The following is an 18,366-nucleotide window of genomic DNA, read 5'->3' on the forward strand; positions in this document are numbered from 1 at the left end:
CACTTGTCTACGGGCATCCCATTTGCTCTGACATCTCGCCATTCATGTATAGGTCCTGTGTGTGAATGTTTCTGTATTTCAGGCCCATGAGTTTGTAATCTGTAAAATAACAACAGATTGTAAAAAAAAAAATGATAATAATAAAGGAATGCTTTCTTTCTTTCAAAAATAAAAATTGGTGTATTTTCAAATATATCGTTATTATGGTCTGGGTGAGTCCAGAATTTCTTAGGTACACCCACCATCAGAGCACTTGACCATATAGTGAGGGTACAGGGAGCAAACTGAAAAACAGCTCCATATACAGTTCCGGTATGAATACCGACGGAAACAAGAGGCAGACTATCGGAGCGGAGAAAAGGGGTCGGGGGTCCGCAGAGAAGAGAGGGAGGCCTGAACACCAGAGAGGACCAGACGAGGCCCGGGGCAGCGGCTGCTGCTCCTGACCCCCGGAGGGGATTTCCCAGAGGCGCTGTCATCCCCAACTCAGATATAATCTCCTCTGACAGGGTGTTAACACACACAAAGCACTGAGAATATGTGTGTGTGCGCGGGTGCATCTGTGTATTTCAATGTATGCATGTGTGTTTAACTAAGAGATGTTGGTGAAGATAAAAGGGAAGATTGCAAGATAGAAAAGGCTGTTGGAAGTAAGTCAGCGATGGAGAGAGAGAGGGTGTACAGTGTGTGCGTGTGTGTGTGTGTCTGTGCGTGTGTGTGTGAGGCAGACAGAGGCAAACAGAGCCAAAGAGGAAGGGAGGCAGCTATTAGCGCACACACATAGCAAACCGCCTGATGGAGAGATGAGATCACCATGGTTTGACACAAAAGGAATGAAAACAGGGGCACATATTGGCCAGTGTGAGTGTGTGTTTGCCTGTGAGTGTGTGTGTGTGAGTGTGTGTTTAAGAGTGTAAAAGAGGAATTGGACCAGAGCGGACACTGAGAGCCCTGTAAGCTCAGCCATTGCCTCGTTCCTCCACTGGCCTGTCGTCAAAAACATCGTTAGGCTGCTGCAGTGCTATGTGGGTTTTTTCATTATTTTATGACTCTGGCATGTCAAAGGGCTAATTTCATCTTCACCATGTCTCTGCCAGAAAATAGAAACAGCAGACGGGAGGAGAGAAGAAGAAAATAACCAAATTATCAGCCTGCACAGCAGGGAAGGTGTGTGTGATTTCCTCTCTAGTGTAATAAGATGGCGCAATAACAAGCGAGCACACGAGAAAGATGGAGAAAACTAAAGAAAGAGAGAAGCTCAGATATTAGCAGTAGCACCAACAATCCCAGAGCTGCTTTTGAAATGGGACTTCACAGAAAGGCAAACAGAATATAAGCAGCGGACACACAGGGAAAGAGTCTGCAGGTAGCAAGAACACTTAAATCACTTTCTCTGGCCTCTGGTGATCGTCCCCCACTGCCTGCTGCTAGCTGTGAAGTGCTTGCCATCGCCAGCGGCTGAGAAAACACTGCAGGAGAGAAAACGCCTCCTTTTGACTTGCTATTCCACATCACCTCAACCGACAAATCAATACAGCAGAAGCCAATACACCAGGTGGATGGCGTTTGTTTGAGTTATGTTGATAACTCTCACAGCACTCTTTGTCTTTGCGTTTTGATTCTAATGCAGGACGTCCCGATAAAAAGATTCTCATCTGGATAAAAACACTAAGTCTAAACATGTGTCTGGAATTTTATAGACAAGCTGGTCTTGATTATAATGCTTCTAATATTGAATTTCACTTTCTCTCCAGCGGGGGTGGCAATTTTGTGGCTGTGAGTGCTACGTCAATACAGCTGAATCACAGCGGCAAATCTGCACTCACAATGACCCAATAAACATGTGAACAGAAGGAAGAACATAGAGGAAATTTAACTGCTGTTATTTTAAGATAATTCTGGTTTATTACAACACTGTACTGGCAACATTTAAAGAGCATTTAATGGAGTTTGTGACCATTAGTGGCACTAGGGAGTAAAGATTTTTTGCACACACAAGGCCGTTCTCACAAACTGTTTGTACCCAAATTCATACATATCACATAAACTTAAAAAGGCTCCAATCACATGACCAATGTACTGACAGGAGTAAACAAAGAAGCAGTCCCAAGCAGTCTTGTAAGGATGCAGATTGGGGTGGTGGACAGGTCCCAAAATCCCCAAATTTCCCTAGACTTCCCTAGACCTAGACTTACTTTAAACTTGGTGCATAAATAAATAGCACTGCAACCCCAAACAGTGCGTATTATTGCTCCAAGATCAGTAACATAAAATTACTGTTTATAGGTCTAATAATATCAAGTATATGGAACCAAGGACATATTAAAATGGCTGAACAGGAGGAATCAGTACTTCAATATAAAATCCCTGTGCCAGAAATTCAAAATGCACTGCTTTTTTACAAACTTGACTTTTTTGGTAATCACTTGCAGTCCATTCAGAATGGACTAGCGACCCACTTTTGGACAGCGACCCAAAAGTTGGGAACCACTGCCCTAGGAGATGTGTGTTGGGTACTGTGTGAACTTTGAGTGCGCTTTCACGTTATTTTATGGTACTTTCTTGCCATGTGTAATTTCCAAAACCTAACAGTAGTTGTTACTGCACAAACCTAAATTACCTTAAATTTAAGTACATAACTGTACATTAAGGATGTAACATAATTCGTGAGGCACTGATTCGGAGGATATCATATGAGCTGTTCTCCTTGTGCATGGTATATAGTTGTATCAGGGGTCTCATGCCTATCCACCTATCAATAGTTGGTGGTAATAATGTAAAGAAAATGTAGCAATAAGCCATAATATGTAAAGACAAAAAGAGCTGCTAGCAATATAGGTAACAAGGTCATCCAAAAATCAGCTCTGCAAGTGTTTTATGATGAAGGAAACGTAAATCACCAAGTAAAATACATACTATGTGTTCCGGTGATCAAAAGAAAAGAAAACTTACATGGTAACTTTAAATTATGTGATCTGGGCACATGGTGACATTACAAAATAGAAGTTAGATGGCGCAAGAAACACAAGCACTCGGGTAATCTGAGGGTGTCAGTTTCACCACATTTGCTATGCACAAATAGCGATTTGCAACATAAACTTCTCTCCTTATGCTTGCATGTTGACATGTCTCCAGCCAGTGAGCTGCCTGCCTGTTCTTCTGCCTAATCCCCTTATAGAATAGAAATACTTTATTAATCCCGTGAGGGAAACCGTTTTGTTACAGCAGCAAATAAGAGAGCAACTGAATAAAATATTCATTAAAAAGGCAAAATAATGCAAAAAGGAAGGCACTAAAATAAAATAACAATAATAATAACAAAGATATGTACAGTATGTATAGAGAACAAACAAACCAAACAAAAAAGAAAAAGAAAAAAAGGTTAAAAAGAGCAATAAAAAAGAAAAAATGTGCAAACAAGTGTGCAAAAAGTGAAGACGGATGTGCAAAAATAGTAATGTGCAGAACAGAGAGCAATGATCAGTGAGTCCAGTGCAGATGGTGAGTTCACGTGCCACACAGAGGGGAGATGTTAAAGAGTCTTATTGCAATTTGCAGGAATGATTTTTTTGAAGCGCTCTTTGTGACAGCGGAGCTGAAGAAGCCTGTTGGAGAACGAGCTCAGCTGTGTCTGAATAGTGTGAAGCGGAAGCGGATGCAATGAATTGTCTGTGATAGACAGCAGTTTGTTCAGTGACCGCCTGTTTGTCACAGACTGGAATGAGTCCAGGTTGTGGCCAATGACAGATCCAGCTTTGTAGATCAATTGGTTGAACCTGCTGGCGTCCCTGGCACTGATGCTACTCCCCAAGCAGACTACAGCACAATAGATGGCACCCACCACCACAGACTGGTGGAAGATCTCCAACATCTTGCTGCATACATTGAAGGATTTAATTTATTGATTTATTCCCCTCACCTGAGCTCCTCCGCCCTTTTCTCCACCTGAGATTAATCCCCTCGTCAGACTAGTTTGTATTTAAGTCCTGGTTTTCAGTTCAGTCTTTGTTTGATCCTTGGTTTTGTTATGTGATCTTTAGTTTAGTGTTTTTCTTTCTCCAACCATGAATAAAGAGACATCTATTAGTGTCCCTGTTGCACCTGCTCCACACCACATGACATATACATAAAAACATGTTCTTCCCACTTTCTCACATATTTTATATCCAGTTTAGCCTTGGCATTAACATGTCTCTTGCATGATCTGATCACCACTGGATAGCGCTAAATAATGCCACAGAGATACATTTCCAATCTGATCACTCAAACCACTTGCTGAGGAGGCCTGGGACACATTTGACCACATGTGTTTTGAAGTTATAAATACTAACTCCATCCTGATGCACCTCCGATAAGGACTATGTCATCAGTGCAGGGCGTGGTGGTTGTTTTGGTGACAGTGCACTAATGCTGAGCTGAGTAGCGAGCATGATACAGAGCAGCTAGCAAAAGTATAGGCATAATAACTGTGCGTGGGGCAGTAACAAAATCTGAACAAAAGTGATCAGCTGGAGACATAGAATTGTGTAGGATTTAGGTAGGATTTATTGAAAAGCTCTGCATCAGTTTTAGCAAGGCAAACTTAATAAACTGGCAACTGATCATACATGAAAATACAAAAAACTTAACAAAACTAAGCAGTGCCGGCACACTGTTGTTTTGTGGAACGGGCCCCAGGTTGGCCAAACTTTTATGAAAGAGAAAATGATTTTATCAACCGACATCCTGGTTCAGCTTACGGTGACCCAGTTACTGTCGCTTTGTGTACGCATTTTTCCCATACAATGAGGGATTATTACCAAAAAAGGAGTTTAGATAATTTTTTTGTCTGTGTCCCAGATCTAGTAATTACTTTGGTGAGTAACATAATATCATAACCAATAAAACGATTGCCAAAACATGAAATAAACTGGATTTATGCTTAAATAGATAAAGGTACTCCCCTGCACATTAACACCAACTAAACTCAGTGAAGGTCGTACTATCTGTGCTCAAAGGACGTCATATTTTTGCACCGTTTCCAAGGACTGTTTCAAAAGTCGTGCTCAGTAATCCTTTCTGATTAGCAGGCGGGCCTGATAAGTCCATTCAGACTGCTACAGGACGACAGTGTTTGGGCTGAGCTAAGCTGCCGGCCTAGTGAATGGCTTTAGACCCAATGTAAAGGCTGTCAGGAGCTCAGGTAGAAATGACAGGTAATGCAAACAAGATGTGGGAGCGGCAGCGCTGGAGGGCAGAGGGAAGGAGAAATGGAAGGGGATGGGAGAGTCGAACACTAAGAAGGAGGAAGACAGTTCCCGGTTTTTCATTATCTTAGCCATCTTCTGGATACAACTGGGATCTGTCCACTGGCTGAGAGAGGTAGAGGACGGTGGGATGAAAGAGAGGACTGTGGCATGACAGGAATGAGGAAGGCACAGGAACATCTGTCTGTGTGTGTGTGTGTGTGTGTGTGTGTGTGTGTGTGTGTGTGTGTGAGTGTGTGTGTGTGTTATGCTTTTTATAGCATGCAGCTCACATTCCCTGTCATGGAGCTTTTCCTGATTACGAGGAGAAACAACAAGGAGACAAGCAGGAAATTAAAGGGTCTGGATAAAAGACCTTGTAGGATATTTTCATACTGTTTCACCATGTTGAGTCACTTGTAAACAAGTGCTTGTGAATTGTTGCCTCAGTGGAAATTAAGAAAGACAATGGAAAGACAGATACACGGAAAATTACAGCCCTACAAAGCCAAACCACAGTGACTATATTTGGTCAAAATTGAGTTATGACCAGAGTGAGACCAGACTTTTTGACATATAAAAAATATTTTGTCATAGCAATGTATAATTGAAGAACACCAACACAAAACAGAGGTAAACTAAAATGATCGCCTCGTGGTTGAATGCCTCCACCAACCAGTCAGGTTGCAGTTTATATTTTTGTTTCTATAGACTCATACAGTACACATAGTGAAGGAATTCGTTAAAAGTATTGTTTTAGTGAAACGTGGATGCTTCACACACATCTTCAGCACAGATCAATGAATTTTTAATTTTTAAGCATAAATCAAAACAGTTTCAATGTGAATACCCAATATTAGTCACTAATTCAGTATCAGACCAAATGTCTCCCCTTCTGTTACTGAGTTGAATAATAATGATGACGTTGAATAATAGCGAGTAAAGTGTTTTTGCGGAAAATTATGATGTCACAGTGAAGCTGACTTTTGACCCTTTTTTGATATAAAATGTCACTTCATCTTTTTATCCTGTTAGACATTTGTGTGAAATTTTGTCATAATTAGCATTTGAACTTGTGTGCATGTGTTTTGTGAGGTCACAGTGACTTTGACCTTTGATCTTTGACCACCAAATTAGTTTATTGTTGAGTCTAAATTGATGTTTGTACAAAATTTTAAGAAACGTCCTCAAGGGCTTCCTAAAATGTAGCATTCACAAGAATGAGACAGATGTACAGTATGTACGGAGGCATATAAACCAAAAGCACTTTGACTTTGGCATCTTACCAGGAATGCAGTCAGAGCTGACCTTAGCTGTATTTAACATGTTTTCCATAATAAAGGAAAGAAAAGGATAGCCCAACATACTTGTAGTTGAGTTTGTAATAACACATTAATAAGGTATATTAATATAAAGGTAATAATTAATGCAAGAAAAAACTAACCCCAAAAAGTCAAGCCAAAAGCTATGTAGCTTAGATGCCCTTTAGATAAATCAATCATGGAGGGCAGTAATTTTATCTGGCGTGGCGGAGGTGAGTGTAATCATCTAGAAAAAGCACGACATTAAAGTTTTACGATTGATAAAGCTGTTACACATATTGACCTTCAAACCTTTAAACAAGCAGTCTGACGAGAAGACACATAAAAACACATCAGCACATGAGACACACACACATCACATGGTCAGTAGCTTGCAGTACAACACACACACACACACACACACACACACACACACACACACACACTTTACCTGATTCTGTTGTGTCGTTGTCATAGTCCAGAGCCTCCAACACCAAAGAGAAGGACTTCTGTAAATAGAAAACACAGAGAAGACATCCATTTAATATGGGTTAGGGTTATTTTTGAGTTTTATATCATATTTAATAACACAAAACCAATTCTGTTGTTTATGTTGAAGAAGGCCAAAGAGAAGTCTTAATCCTACAGACGGGCTGTGTTTCTGACCTGTACATAAATTAGACTTTTTTTTGACAAAGTGAAGTATCAATAGTAAAGTAGAATTATAAATGTCATTGCTCCAACAAATGGATATGGAATATAATGTAGTGATACTGACATTTGGTTGTCATAACTGTTCTTGGTTTACAACACGCAGGTTTACTGTGTGATGTTGGCAGAGTTTTTTTCTTTTAAATTTTAAAAATTCGTATGACCTCTGCAACAAATTGAATTTTTTTACAAAACAAACAACGTCCGTCATACATGATGCAATAGACGGATTGGAATCGAGCGTTGAAAATCAATGAAGGAAGAAGTATTAAGATCTTCTAAAATAGGGAATAAAATCTCACTGAATGAAAATACTCCATTACAAGTAAAAGTCCTACTTATTCCTCCATAAATGTTAATTAGGATGGGCAGTAAAATGTTCAAGAAAAAATATCATACTACTGATGCATTAAAGTTTGGGCAGCATTTTAATGTTGTAAAGCTAACGCTGTAGAGAATTTAAGGGGATTTAGTGGCATGTTGGCACCTTTAGTGGTCATTGTTCAGGAGGGTTTTACAGGAGTCAAATTATCCACAGAGGTCTCTTCTCTAAAACAAAGCAACAAGGTGATTTAAACTGATAAAAATACTGAGTAAATTAGTTTCACATTGTGAACGGCTAATGTGAAAATGCAAATGGCAAACATGGTGGTGCAACATGGCAAGCTCCGTGGACGAGGACCCGCTCAGGACCCCAGCTGGTGCTTTCTTTCGTGGGAATAAACAGGGCCTCGGCACAAATTCTGTATCCAGTTTACTTTATACATCCACAGACCTGCCCCCTATGTAGATAGGAATGACTCATTCTAAGTTAATGAAAACACAACCTTTATAGGTGATTATAAACTAAAGAAACCAAACTTATTATATTATATTCCATTTCTGCCAATATATCCCCCTAAATCCAACACACTGGCCTTTGGTCAAAACTGTACATGAGTAAATGTCCCTAGTTTAATTCCACTGCTGTGGAAAGCATGTGTGTGTGTTTCGAATGATGCCCCAAGCATTTGAGAAAAAAAAAAACAGAAAGGATTCAGTGCCTGAACAAGCTGCTGATTCAAGAAAACCTCAGCCTGCAGCCATGCAGAGAGAAACATCAATTTTGTGAGAGAGGACATCCAAAAAACTCTGTTCATTTTAATGAACACACTCTTGGAGCAGGTGTAATGCTTTATTGTGCTCTTTTTTATTCTGTGCTGCAGGATGCACGTTAATCGTGGATGCATGGAGCAGGTTGCAATATTTACAGTCTAGATATTTTATTAAAATTCATAAACTTATCTAAAGATAAAGCCTGTCATCCTGCAGTACACAGGCAGAGGACTCCGGCATAAGCTGGACATCTTCAATTGATGACTTTGAGCTTACAGAGATATCACACTCTAGAGAGATAACAGAGGACATGTGTTTTTTTCTTCTGCCTTTCTCTTTTCTGATGCATTTGCTCATCATATAGACCAGCAATGAATAATTCAGACCAACACTTTCCCCTGCAACTCTCTCTCTCCATCCATCCATTTCTCCTTCTCTGGAACGCACTAGCGCCTGTCATGCAAATATCTCTACCATGTGCATTATGGGTAAGGTTTCCCCTAAAGGGCTACATGGATGTGTAGTCACGTCCTTGCTGTGAGAATGTATACTGCCAGAGGTGGATGAGTGGGAGGAGAAGAGGCTGAGGGAGGAAAAAGATACTGTAGGAAGCAGGTGATGGGCACAGGAGGTGTGAGAGGGATTTGGAGGCAGGTTGAGGGCAGGAGGTCGGCAGCGGCGTTACTGTTAGCTGGAGGGGAAAAGAGACGACATGCCAGGAGGAGAGGAGAAGATGAAGGGTTGCAGTGAAGGTGCAAAATGTTAAGGGAGTGAAAATTGGTGTGGAGAAAACACTGAGTCAGGGATTTGCTTCTAGTGGAAGTACATCAAGTAAATCTGTGCTGCAATAGAAGAGGAGATGAGAAGGTGAGCAGACTGACTGTACAGAGAGAGAAAAGGATAATTATGTGGGATGTATGTAAAAAAAAAAGGACAAAGAAAGGTGGAGGTGAAATGCAACTGTGGCAGCTGTGGTGAATAACGATTTGTTGGACTCCTGGAGTTTTCAGTCAGATTTTCAGATATGTTTTGGAGAACTAAGAGGTCAGAGGGAGGTGAAACAAAATGATGATGATGAGACAAAAGACAAAAGAGAAGGTGATAAGAAAAGAAAAAATAACTAGACAGGGAAGTGGAAGAACACCCACACACACAGTTAGAAGTCACGGAGCTAATGAGATGTGCTGGGTTTATTACAGCCAACAGATAGCAGGTAGCCCACAGATGGACCAGCTGGAGTCATTAAGCTTCGGCTTAAAACTCTCACCTAAAGTGATGCTTAGTATTCATGATTCACATCTTTACACTGCAAGATTCTGCAGTCGATTATAATCACATTAGAGCTATACAGAATTAGTGGGATATGAAGTATTCAGATCTTTTGCTTAAGAAAAATGATCTTATGTAGTAGTAGTAAATGTACTTGTTCTGTAGTAAAATGATCCTACTGTATACATTTATGTCATTACAATAATGCAACAATGTGATTGTAATGTGTAGTAGTATACACCATTGTAGCTGTTAAGGATGGATTTAGGAGAATATTTTGGCATTGTCTGTTTCAAACCACACACACACACACACACATATATATATATACCTTTTTTACATTTCAACAATGTTGGGGTAACGTGTGGTTATATTTAGGCACAAAATCTAATTGGTAATTGTAAGGAAAATATTATCTTTTGGTTTTAAACACTTGGATTTGGTGGCACAAACACAGCGGGAAATGCTGCTGATGTCTCATTAAAATAACTGTTTTTTTTTGTTTTATAGTCTTGAAGTTTAATACTTCTTTTCCACCCATATTCGCGCATGCACGCAGGTTTTTTTAAACATGGTGAACCCGCTAAAAAAAGGCTATAAACTGCCCTCCCATAGCCAGTAGAGCAAAGCTGTGTACACGGCTTCACAGCAGATAAGCATGCCTGTATGTATGTGTGTTGGTTTTTTTGGTGCGTCCATTCAACATCACAGACAGGCCGGAGAACAGATAGTATTTAGTGATGGCGCGTCATTGCATCTTGCCGGTTAAGAAGCTGAAATTGGCTTGTTCAATCGGGTGTTGTGTTTCCATTGATACTGATGGGAGCCGTCGGCAGTTAACACCCGTGATTGCCGATTGAACACATTCCCCATTCATTAAAAAGCTGTGCTAAAAGTGCTAGTAAGGTTTATTTGTGCATTGGGAATGAGGCTCTGGACGACACTTTTTGTCGGAGGTTGTGGCTCAAAGGTGGAGCAGGTTGTCCTCTAACTGGAAGGATAGCAATTCCATCCCCGGTTGCGTCAGTCAACATGCTGAGGCGTCGTTCGCTGAAGATACTGAACCCCTAATTGCTCCTGATGATTGTACCACCAGTATTGAATGAACATGAATGGCTGACTGAACTAGCTGACTAGAAAAGCTCAATACAAGTGCAGGTCCACTTACCATCCATCCATTTTTGTACAGGGTAACAATACACCGGTTTAAGATTTAAAAGAATACTCCACAGATTTAGCAGTGCACTGTAACATCGGTGGACAGTTAGAAAATAAGAGGATCATTATCGATAGAGCAGCAGAGACTTTGTCTTTTTTATTCTACGCCTTTTTGTTGTCAAAACCTGGCTGGCATGTACATTGCCCACTATGCAACTCACCAGACATTAGGAGCTAGCTACGGGTAAACTTACTTCTTTCTTTTTAAAGATTATAATTCTTGGCCCTTCATTTGGACAGACAGTATGAAAAGAGAGCGAGAATGACGTGCAGCAAATGGTTGCAGGTTTTATTTGAACTCGGGCCTTAAAAAAAGTACAGGATATTTGACGGTTGTCTTACTTGTCGCGCGTCTGATATAATATTTTAGGCTGCTTGAGACTGTAGCGTGACTTAAAGCTATTTTTGTGGTCAGACTTGTGATGAACGGTCCACCACTACAAATTGCACACGCAGCATTACCTCACCATTGGCCTGCTCACAGACCTCTTAGCCTTATCAACTTTCCAATCTCCCTCCCTCTTCCCTCACCCTTCCTTCCATCCAGCGTACACACGCCTCTCCCTCATTCTGCCTGCGCCCTCTGCCAACTGTTACAGCAGGTTAAGACCTGTGGGAAGTCCAAAGCCTTTTTCTTTTCTTTTGTTCTCTTTTATCCCCCCCTCACAACCTCACCTCTCGGCCCACACCAGCACACGGCCAGGTAAGTTATGATATTGTCATTGATACAGGAAGGGTGTATCTGCAGAAAGCCCTGCTGCCGAGGTTGGGGGTCCTGTGCAGCAGCCAGGAGGGGTCAAACTAACCATGGTTACCAAGTTCAAATCACAACAACAACCACTGATAAGACTTGGAATATGTGCGTAAAAAGATTAAGAGAATCACCCACAATAAAACCTTCCTGACAACCGCTCCAAAACACACATAATTACACGGACACCAGAGCAATTTATTTTGCAATCACAAAGTCTGTGACGTCAGAGAGACCTGCGGCCATTAGAGGCCAGGAGAAGGCAAAGCGAACAGAGGGGAAAATCAAACATCTCAAAGAAGAAGGTGATAAGATCACTATCAATGATGAAGTGATATTTTTACCTCAATCTGCCTCAAACAACATCTCAGTGTTTTTTGTGCCATGTGTGGAGATAATGGCCAAAGTGATGACAGCAGGGAAGTGACATAATGGGAAAGGTGTGTGTGTTGAAAGAGATGGAGGCCCAGCAAAGGACAATACTCCTCAAAACTGTGATAAGAAACACATTAATAATATACAATTATGTATTCTCTCACAAATCAGAGGCAAAAAAAAAAAAAAAATGACACAGTGTCACAAACACTTGTTCATGCTTCTTTACCCAGCACCGTCAGCTGTACTTTGAGCATGCTAAATGTAACACTCATTAATGTTTCTAACACTAAAACAGATCACTTCTGGATTTGGTTGACATGCTCACAAAAACTGGAATAAACCTTCAAAATGGATTTTAAAGCAAATGCATTTTTATCAACACACTGTTTGAAAAAACACAGTTAATATCCTTGGATGCCACTTTGGTGGATAAAAGATGATGAAGTCCCAGATAGATTTGCCTTAAAAATGAGAAAACGTGATGCAATGACATTTAGGCTGGCCCACATGTGAGAAAACTTTGTGCATGCTGGTGCCCTTTTAATTTTTTGCCCCTACCTTTGCCTCAGCTGGCAGTCTGGCAACATATAATACTACTTCTTAAAAGTACATTTGCAGGATTGTTGGTTACTGTTTGTAAATATGATCACCAGCAAAAGTAAAAGTAAAAGCCAACCCCAGATTTAATCTCTCTGCTGTGTCTCTTAGATGTCTGCTGCTTACAGTTTGGCACCTGATCACTAGCTTTTTAATTAGGCCTCGACCACACCTGAGCGCTCTGGGCTACATGTCTGTAAATGTCATGAACACAGAAAATAAGAAGAAAATGAGAAAATGCAGGCAGAGGACAGAGCTCTGCATAAAAATCCCCTACCACACACTTCTATTGGGTCATAAGTGATGATGAAGTTCTCCAAATGACAAATGCTGATAACATTTTTGCACAACACATAAAGCTCTCTTGCTTTACTGGATAAAAGTGAGACAGACTTGATCTTTCACAGACATGTTTTGGACTGACTGACACTTGCTGGATAACCATCATTTATCTTTTCCCTCCTTTTTATTTTTTGTGCATTAAATGTCGTTTTACCCTTACCAACCTGAATCGGCCTTGCTACCATCAGAGCACTCTTGCTTCTTCATTGTTCCCAAATGAACATGATTTATAGATCATTTTCTCTGAAGACGTTTTGACTCATCATAGTAGGAAAAGCACAGGCAGTGGAACTAATACCAATGCTGATGTGCTCTGTTTTATCATTAAATGTTAATTTATAATTAATTAAATAATTAGTTACACTTGTGTTTGACAATTTAAAAAGTCTGTTGTGGAAAATATTTAATACAAGCTCAGTTTGACTCAGTGAACAGAGTGGAAATAGCAGATTGGATTTTAGTCTGGGGAGCAATTTTAGCTGCAGCTTGTTTAATGATTTAATGGATAAATAAATAGTCTGGTGTACTTCCTGTTGAAACGCTGCACAATCTCTAAAAAATGTTTGTAGTTTTATGTAATACTGTGTGAGATATCACTATTTCACTATGTTTTTGTAACATACTGTTAATCAGAACAAACATGGGTTTGTACACAAAATATCAGACACATGTAATAACCTATAATTAATTCTACGTAGTGTTGTACTTCGGACACATCCTGGTCTGAGACTGGTCTCAAGAACTCTCGGACTTCACCCCATTTTACTTGGTCTTATCGTGGTCTCGAACAAGCAGGGCTATTTAAAAACTGGTCAAGACCACAGTTATGGAGATATCACTAAATTGCCAGGTCAAAAAAGAGGGTGTAATACAGACAGTTTGATTTTAGGTCATTACTTTTTGCTTGTATTTGTTTGCTCATAGAAATCAAAGGAAATTCCTACACATAAAATTCACCTCTGCAATGCCTTCTGAATGAGTTTATTAAAACATTTCTTTTGGTACACTTGCACATAACAAATATATACAGTTTCAATACAAGAGGTGAATGAGGAAGAATTGTTATTTGTTTTCTGGGGGTGTTTTTATGGAAATGTGCATTTTTCAGATCAGTGTGAGGAGTACCTGTGGTTTACATGTTCCACATTTTATCGCAAGTGTGACATGTAGAGTAGGACTCACACTGGTCTGGTCTTGATCATGCCTCGGCCTCGTTTTGTGGTCTTGACTACAACGCTGGTTATATTAAACGCTATGCCAATTGCTTTGAAGCTTCTACTGTTGCCATGGTAATTGACATCCAAATCCCCATCAAACGCTTGGAGGTTTTGTTTGTTTTTTTTAATGATATAAACATTACTCCAGAAATCCCAAATAGCTCATCAAATGAGAAATAGTAATGATTTACATTTTTCGACACTGGCATAATGTCCATTCATTTATTTGTTTGTTTATAGGCCTATGGTCAGATGTGTTTTTATGGGGAATGGCTGTGATTTATTTGATGTGATTATTGCACATTTTCTAGCTGTTTATGCTTTAATAAAAAGGAGAATTCTTAGTCCTATTTTTGCCTTTGTCACTCATAATTACAAAAATACAAAATGACATATGCAAATACTCTTCCAATCGCCTCTCTGTCAGCGCCGCTAAATTTGTGCAAAATGTATACCCTTATGTCTATTATGCAAGTCTTGGTGGTGCTTTTTGTGGTTGGCGTTGGATGGTGGTGGCATATGGCTGCGAGTCACTCAGGATGAGGACATTAACTCACAAGTCTGTAAACTCTCCTTCTGCTGACTTATAGCTAACTAGTCACGATCGAGCCAGGTTGATGTTTCCAAATGTAAACATCAGAAAACATTGAGGAAAAGATGAAGAAGAATGTGCTCCAGCCACCCTAGTTATCTGTATCAAAGCAAAGCAAATTTATTTATAGAGCACCTTTCATACTCAAAAGCAACCCAAAGTGCTTTACAGATTAATCAAAGTTTATTGTAGCCTGATCACAAAGCATGCCCCAAAGGGATGAACAAATAGTAATTTTAATTTTAGTTAGATCTATAAAGTCAATACTGCAAGTCATAATTAGCCTCAGAGGGGTTTACATCATCCCTCTGTCCTTGGACCATCACTGTAGCCAAACGTAACAGTATATTTTTGAGTGTACATGTGGATATTTGATTTTCTCTCTATCCAAACTGTTTCCACTCAGAAGCTCCTGTACAGAAACAACTAATTTTCAGTCACTGATTGTTTCCAGTCATGACATGTGCAGATGGTCTGAGCCTGGCACGGCCGGAGGGAGCTGGGGTTTCCTCCAAAAAATACAAGACATCAAACATCAAAACACAAGACTGAGTCCTGATGATAACTCGTTTCTTCCCTCCCCTCAGGCTGTCTGGTCGTCTGGCTCTGGCCCTTCACCTGCAGCCTCACATCAGCAGTAAAGCTCAGGATTACTCATTCAAACCTCTGGAGAGACATTTGTGATGGCATGTCTAATTCTATTTAATGAAGAAAATCAACCTCCAAACTCCTACCACTGCCCCTGTTACTGCTTTAGTTTCTCAGCCTGACCCCCCCCGCCCCCTGGTGCCCCTCTCTCCCCGCTTGCCATCCCTCCCTCCATCTCTCCCTCTCTCCTCTCTCAGACATGGGCAGGGTAGGATATCCCGACAAAGCCAGGCTGTACAAACACAGCTCTACGACAGGAAGAACTCCCAGCCCTGAGAGAGGAATTTCCCCTCAGAGCTCACACACTAATGCATACACACACTTACACACACACGCAATTCAGACACACACAGACACAGGCATCCAATATTACCCGGGTAGATTGCTAATCTTTATTTTTCCATATACAATGCTTTCATTCAGCCCTGAAAACATTAGCCCACTTACCACAATGGAGACTGTAGCAGACAAAATGTGTCATTTATCATTTTAGACAACAGGATTTAGTACTTTAATCATTTAACAATAGCTGCCAGCTTTAGAGCCTCGAAACTGACCGGTGACACTTTATTTTATGGCTTTTTCCTGTTTCTTGAAAAGAACTTTATGATTTGGTACAAATACGGTCTACCGTTATTTCACCAACTTGTGTTATTTTTTTGATTAGCTATTGATTTGCAAAAGAAACTTAAAGGGACAGTTCAAATCAAAAATACATATCTTTCTTCCTTCCTGCAGTGCTATTTATCAATCTAGATTGTTTTGGTGTGAGTAGCAAACTGCTGGAAATATCACAGATAGAGAGATGACCACCTTCTCTGGATTATAATGGAACTAGATATGCTCAAAGCCCCAAAATTACATTTGTAAAACTCAACAGTAATGTTTCTCTCCAGAAACCTTGACCCGGTTATGCAAGATAATCCACAGGCCTTTTTGAGAACAGTTTCATGTAGGGACTATTTTCTTTCTACTGAATTAAGTGTGCAGAAGGAAATGTGCATAGAGGCTCATGACAGCGTGAGATGTAAACATTAATGGCATCCTCCTCAGCTGAGCTGTAATGTCAGCTAGCTCAGTGGTGCTACCAGTGCTGCCAGTTGATGTATGTTTCCTTCTGCGTGGTGATACGATCGACAGGTGTAGTTTGGTAAAAAGAAAATAGTCCCTAAATGAAACTGCTCTCAACAAGGTCTGTGGATTATCTTGAGTAACCAGGTCATGATTTCTGGAAAGAGACATTACTGTTGAGTTTTTCAAGAGAAGAAAAAATGGTAAGGTAAGAAGAAAATTCTTCTGTATTCTCGATTTTGGGGCAAAGTGTTCCTTCAAAAACATATTTGTATAATATAATCACAGAGACACTTTTTTCGTCTCACATAATCAAGTGTAGCCTGCATACAGTAATTAAACAAATGCACTTAAGCCTTTCTGTACATACACAACATCAGGGCAGTCAGACATGTACACACACACAGACTAATTGAAAATTAAACCTTAGCTGAGTTCTCAGATGATGGAGAAAATTAATAGCCGATGTTTCACACAACTTCTAATATTCATAATCTGCAGCTGGACATTTGTTGTTTTCGTGCACCTGCCAACTCTCACCCCGAGCATCAGACAGCTCAAGTAATTATAGACTCGCACATTCACAAATAAAACACAACTCCAATAGACACATACACACAAACATGCAAACATTTGTTGTCATGGCAGCAGCTGTGCCTGAGCCCGATTGGACGGCAGACACCTCACCTGCACTCCAAATTAGTAGTGGAGGTAACCACAGTAACAATGCCATTACTATTCCAGTGGCAAAGCTCATACAGTAAATACAGAAGTATATGGAACCATATTGTTTCATGTCATTTATATCTGATTGTAAAGAATTCAGATTTCTGTCCAATCACCTGAAGAACAAAATAAAATGTTATCTGGACACTGAGGCTCCCTACAGACCAACAATTAAAGCAGCCTCACGTCAGACATGATTATTGTGTTATTGATTCATTCTTGGCTTAAAATAACAAAGACAACAGAAATCAATCTCTTTGGATCAGGGAGTGCCCAGAGTGCAGGAGAGCGAGAGAGAGACGTGACGTTAGGGTGGCTAATTTGTGAATTTCAAAAGTCTCAGTGGATATTAGCCAATACCAACCATATCCCTGCCCTCAGCAGGGGAAAACACACACACACACATGGCACAAGATGTGGAATTAGACCCCCGGTGAGCAGCCGTCCACCCCACCCTGCTCCCATGATCCTGTCCCTATAATTAAATGTCTCTGTTCTCGTGTCTCGTCCTCTTTTCTATTTTTCTTTCATTCTGGACATTATTATCAGCCACTCTTTACCCTGACTCTCTTATATTCCAGGGCACATGCACACGCAGCGACTGGCAGTGAGTGTTTGGCATCCTAGTGTTTGGTGTTTTAAACTTGTTTTTAATGTTTTGAATGTATGTCCATGTTCTCCTCATCTCATCACACTGTGGGTTTTATTATTAAATATTTAAAATTTTGATTAGCACTGGGGCACTTTAATTTTTTTATCTTTTATCTTGTCATTTTTTATCTCGTATGTTGTCTGTGGTGTCTGAAAACTGTGTTTAATGGATGCCTTACACTTTATACTGCAAACAAAATCTACCTAATGGTACAAATAAAGTAACCTGGAACTGAAGCTCCACCCACCACTAAGAACATCATCGTCATTATCATCATCATCATCAGCAGCAGCAGCAGCAGCAGCAGCATCTCTCCATCTTCTTTCAAACTTTGTTCACCCAATGGTGGAAGAAGGACTCAGATTTCTTACTTAGGAGTACAAGGTAAAAATCTTCCATTACAAGTCCTGTATTCAAAATCCTGGGTAAGTAAATTACGGATGTATTATCATCAAAATACACTTAAAGTATCAAATGTATAAGTATGTTGGTTATACAGATGCTGACAGATACTGACTGAAATGTGTTGACAACAGACAAGATATCTCAATGACAGTCTGTTTCATTCATACA

The 18,366-nt window shown here is 40.1% G+C and overlaps 1 protein-coding gene across 2 annotated transcripts in view; it reads right to left on the bottom strand.

Moving 5' to 3' along the window:
* The window catches only part of LOC121943798 (uncharacterized), a 63,414-nt gene that overhangs the window by 22,142 nt on the left and 22,906 nt on the right, over positions 1-18,366 (bottom strand). For both annotated transcript variants that reach the window (XM_042487412.2, XM_042487411.2), the window contains exon 3: positions 6,978-7,035. In XM_042487412.2, coding sequence (XP_042343346.2) covers positions 6,978-7,035 — 58 coding nt within the window. The remainder of the gene's footprint in view (positions 1-6,977; positions 7,036-18,366) is intronic.

The sequence above is a fragment of the Plectropomus leopardus genome, chromosome 6 (assembly GCF_026936395.1).
Source record: "Plectropomus leopardus strain MGB_pleo_1.0 chromosome 6, ASM2693639v1, whole genome shotgun sequence".
In the NCBI taxonomy this organism is placed as follows: Eukaryota; Metazoa; Chordata; class Actinopteri; order Perciformes; family Serranidae; genus Plectropomus; species Plectropomus leopardus.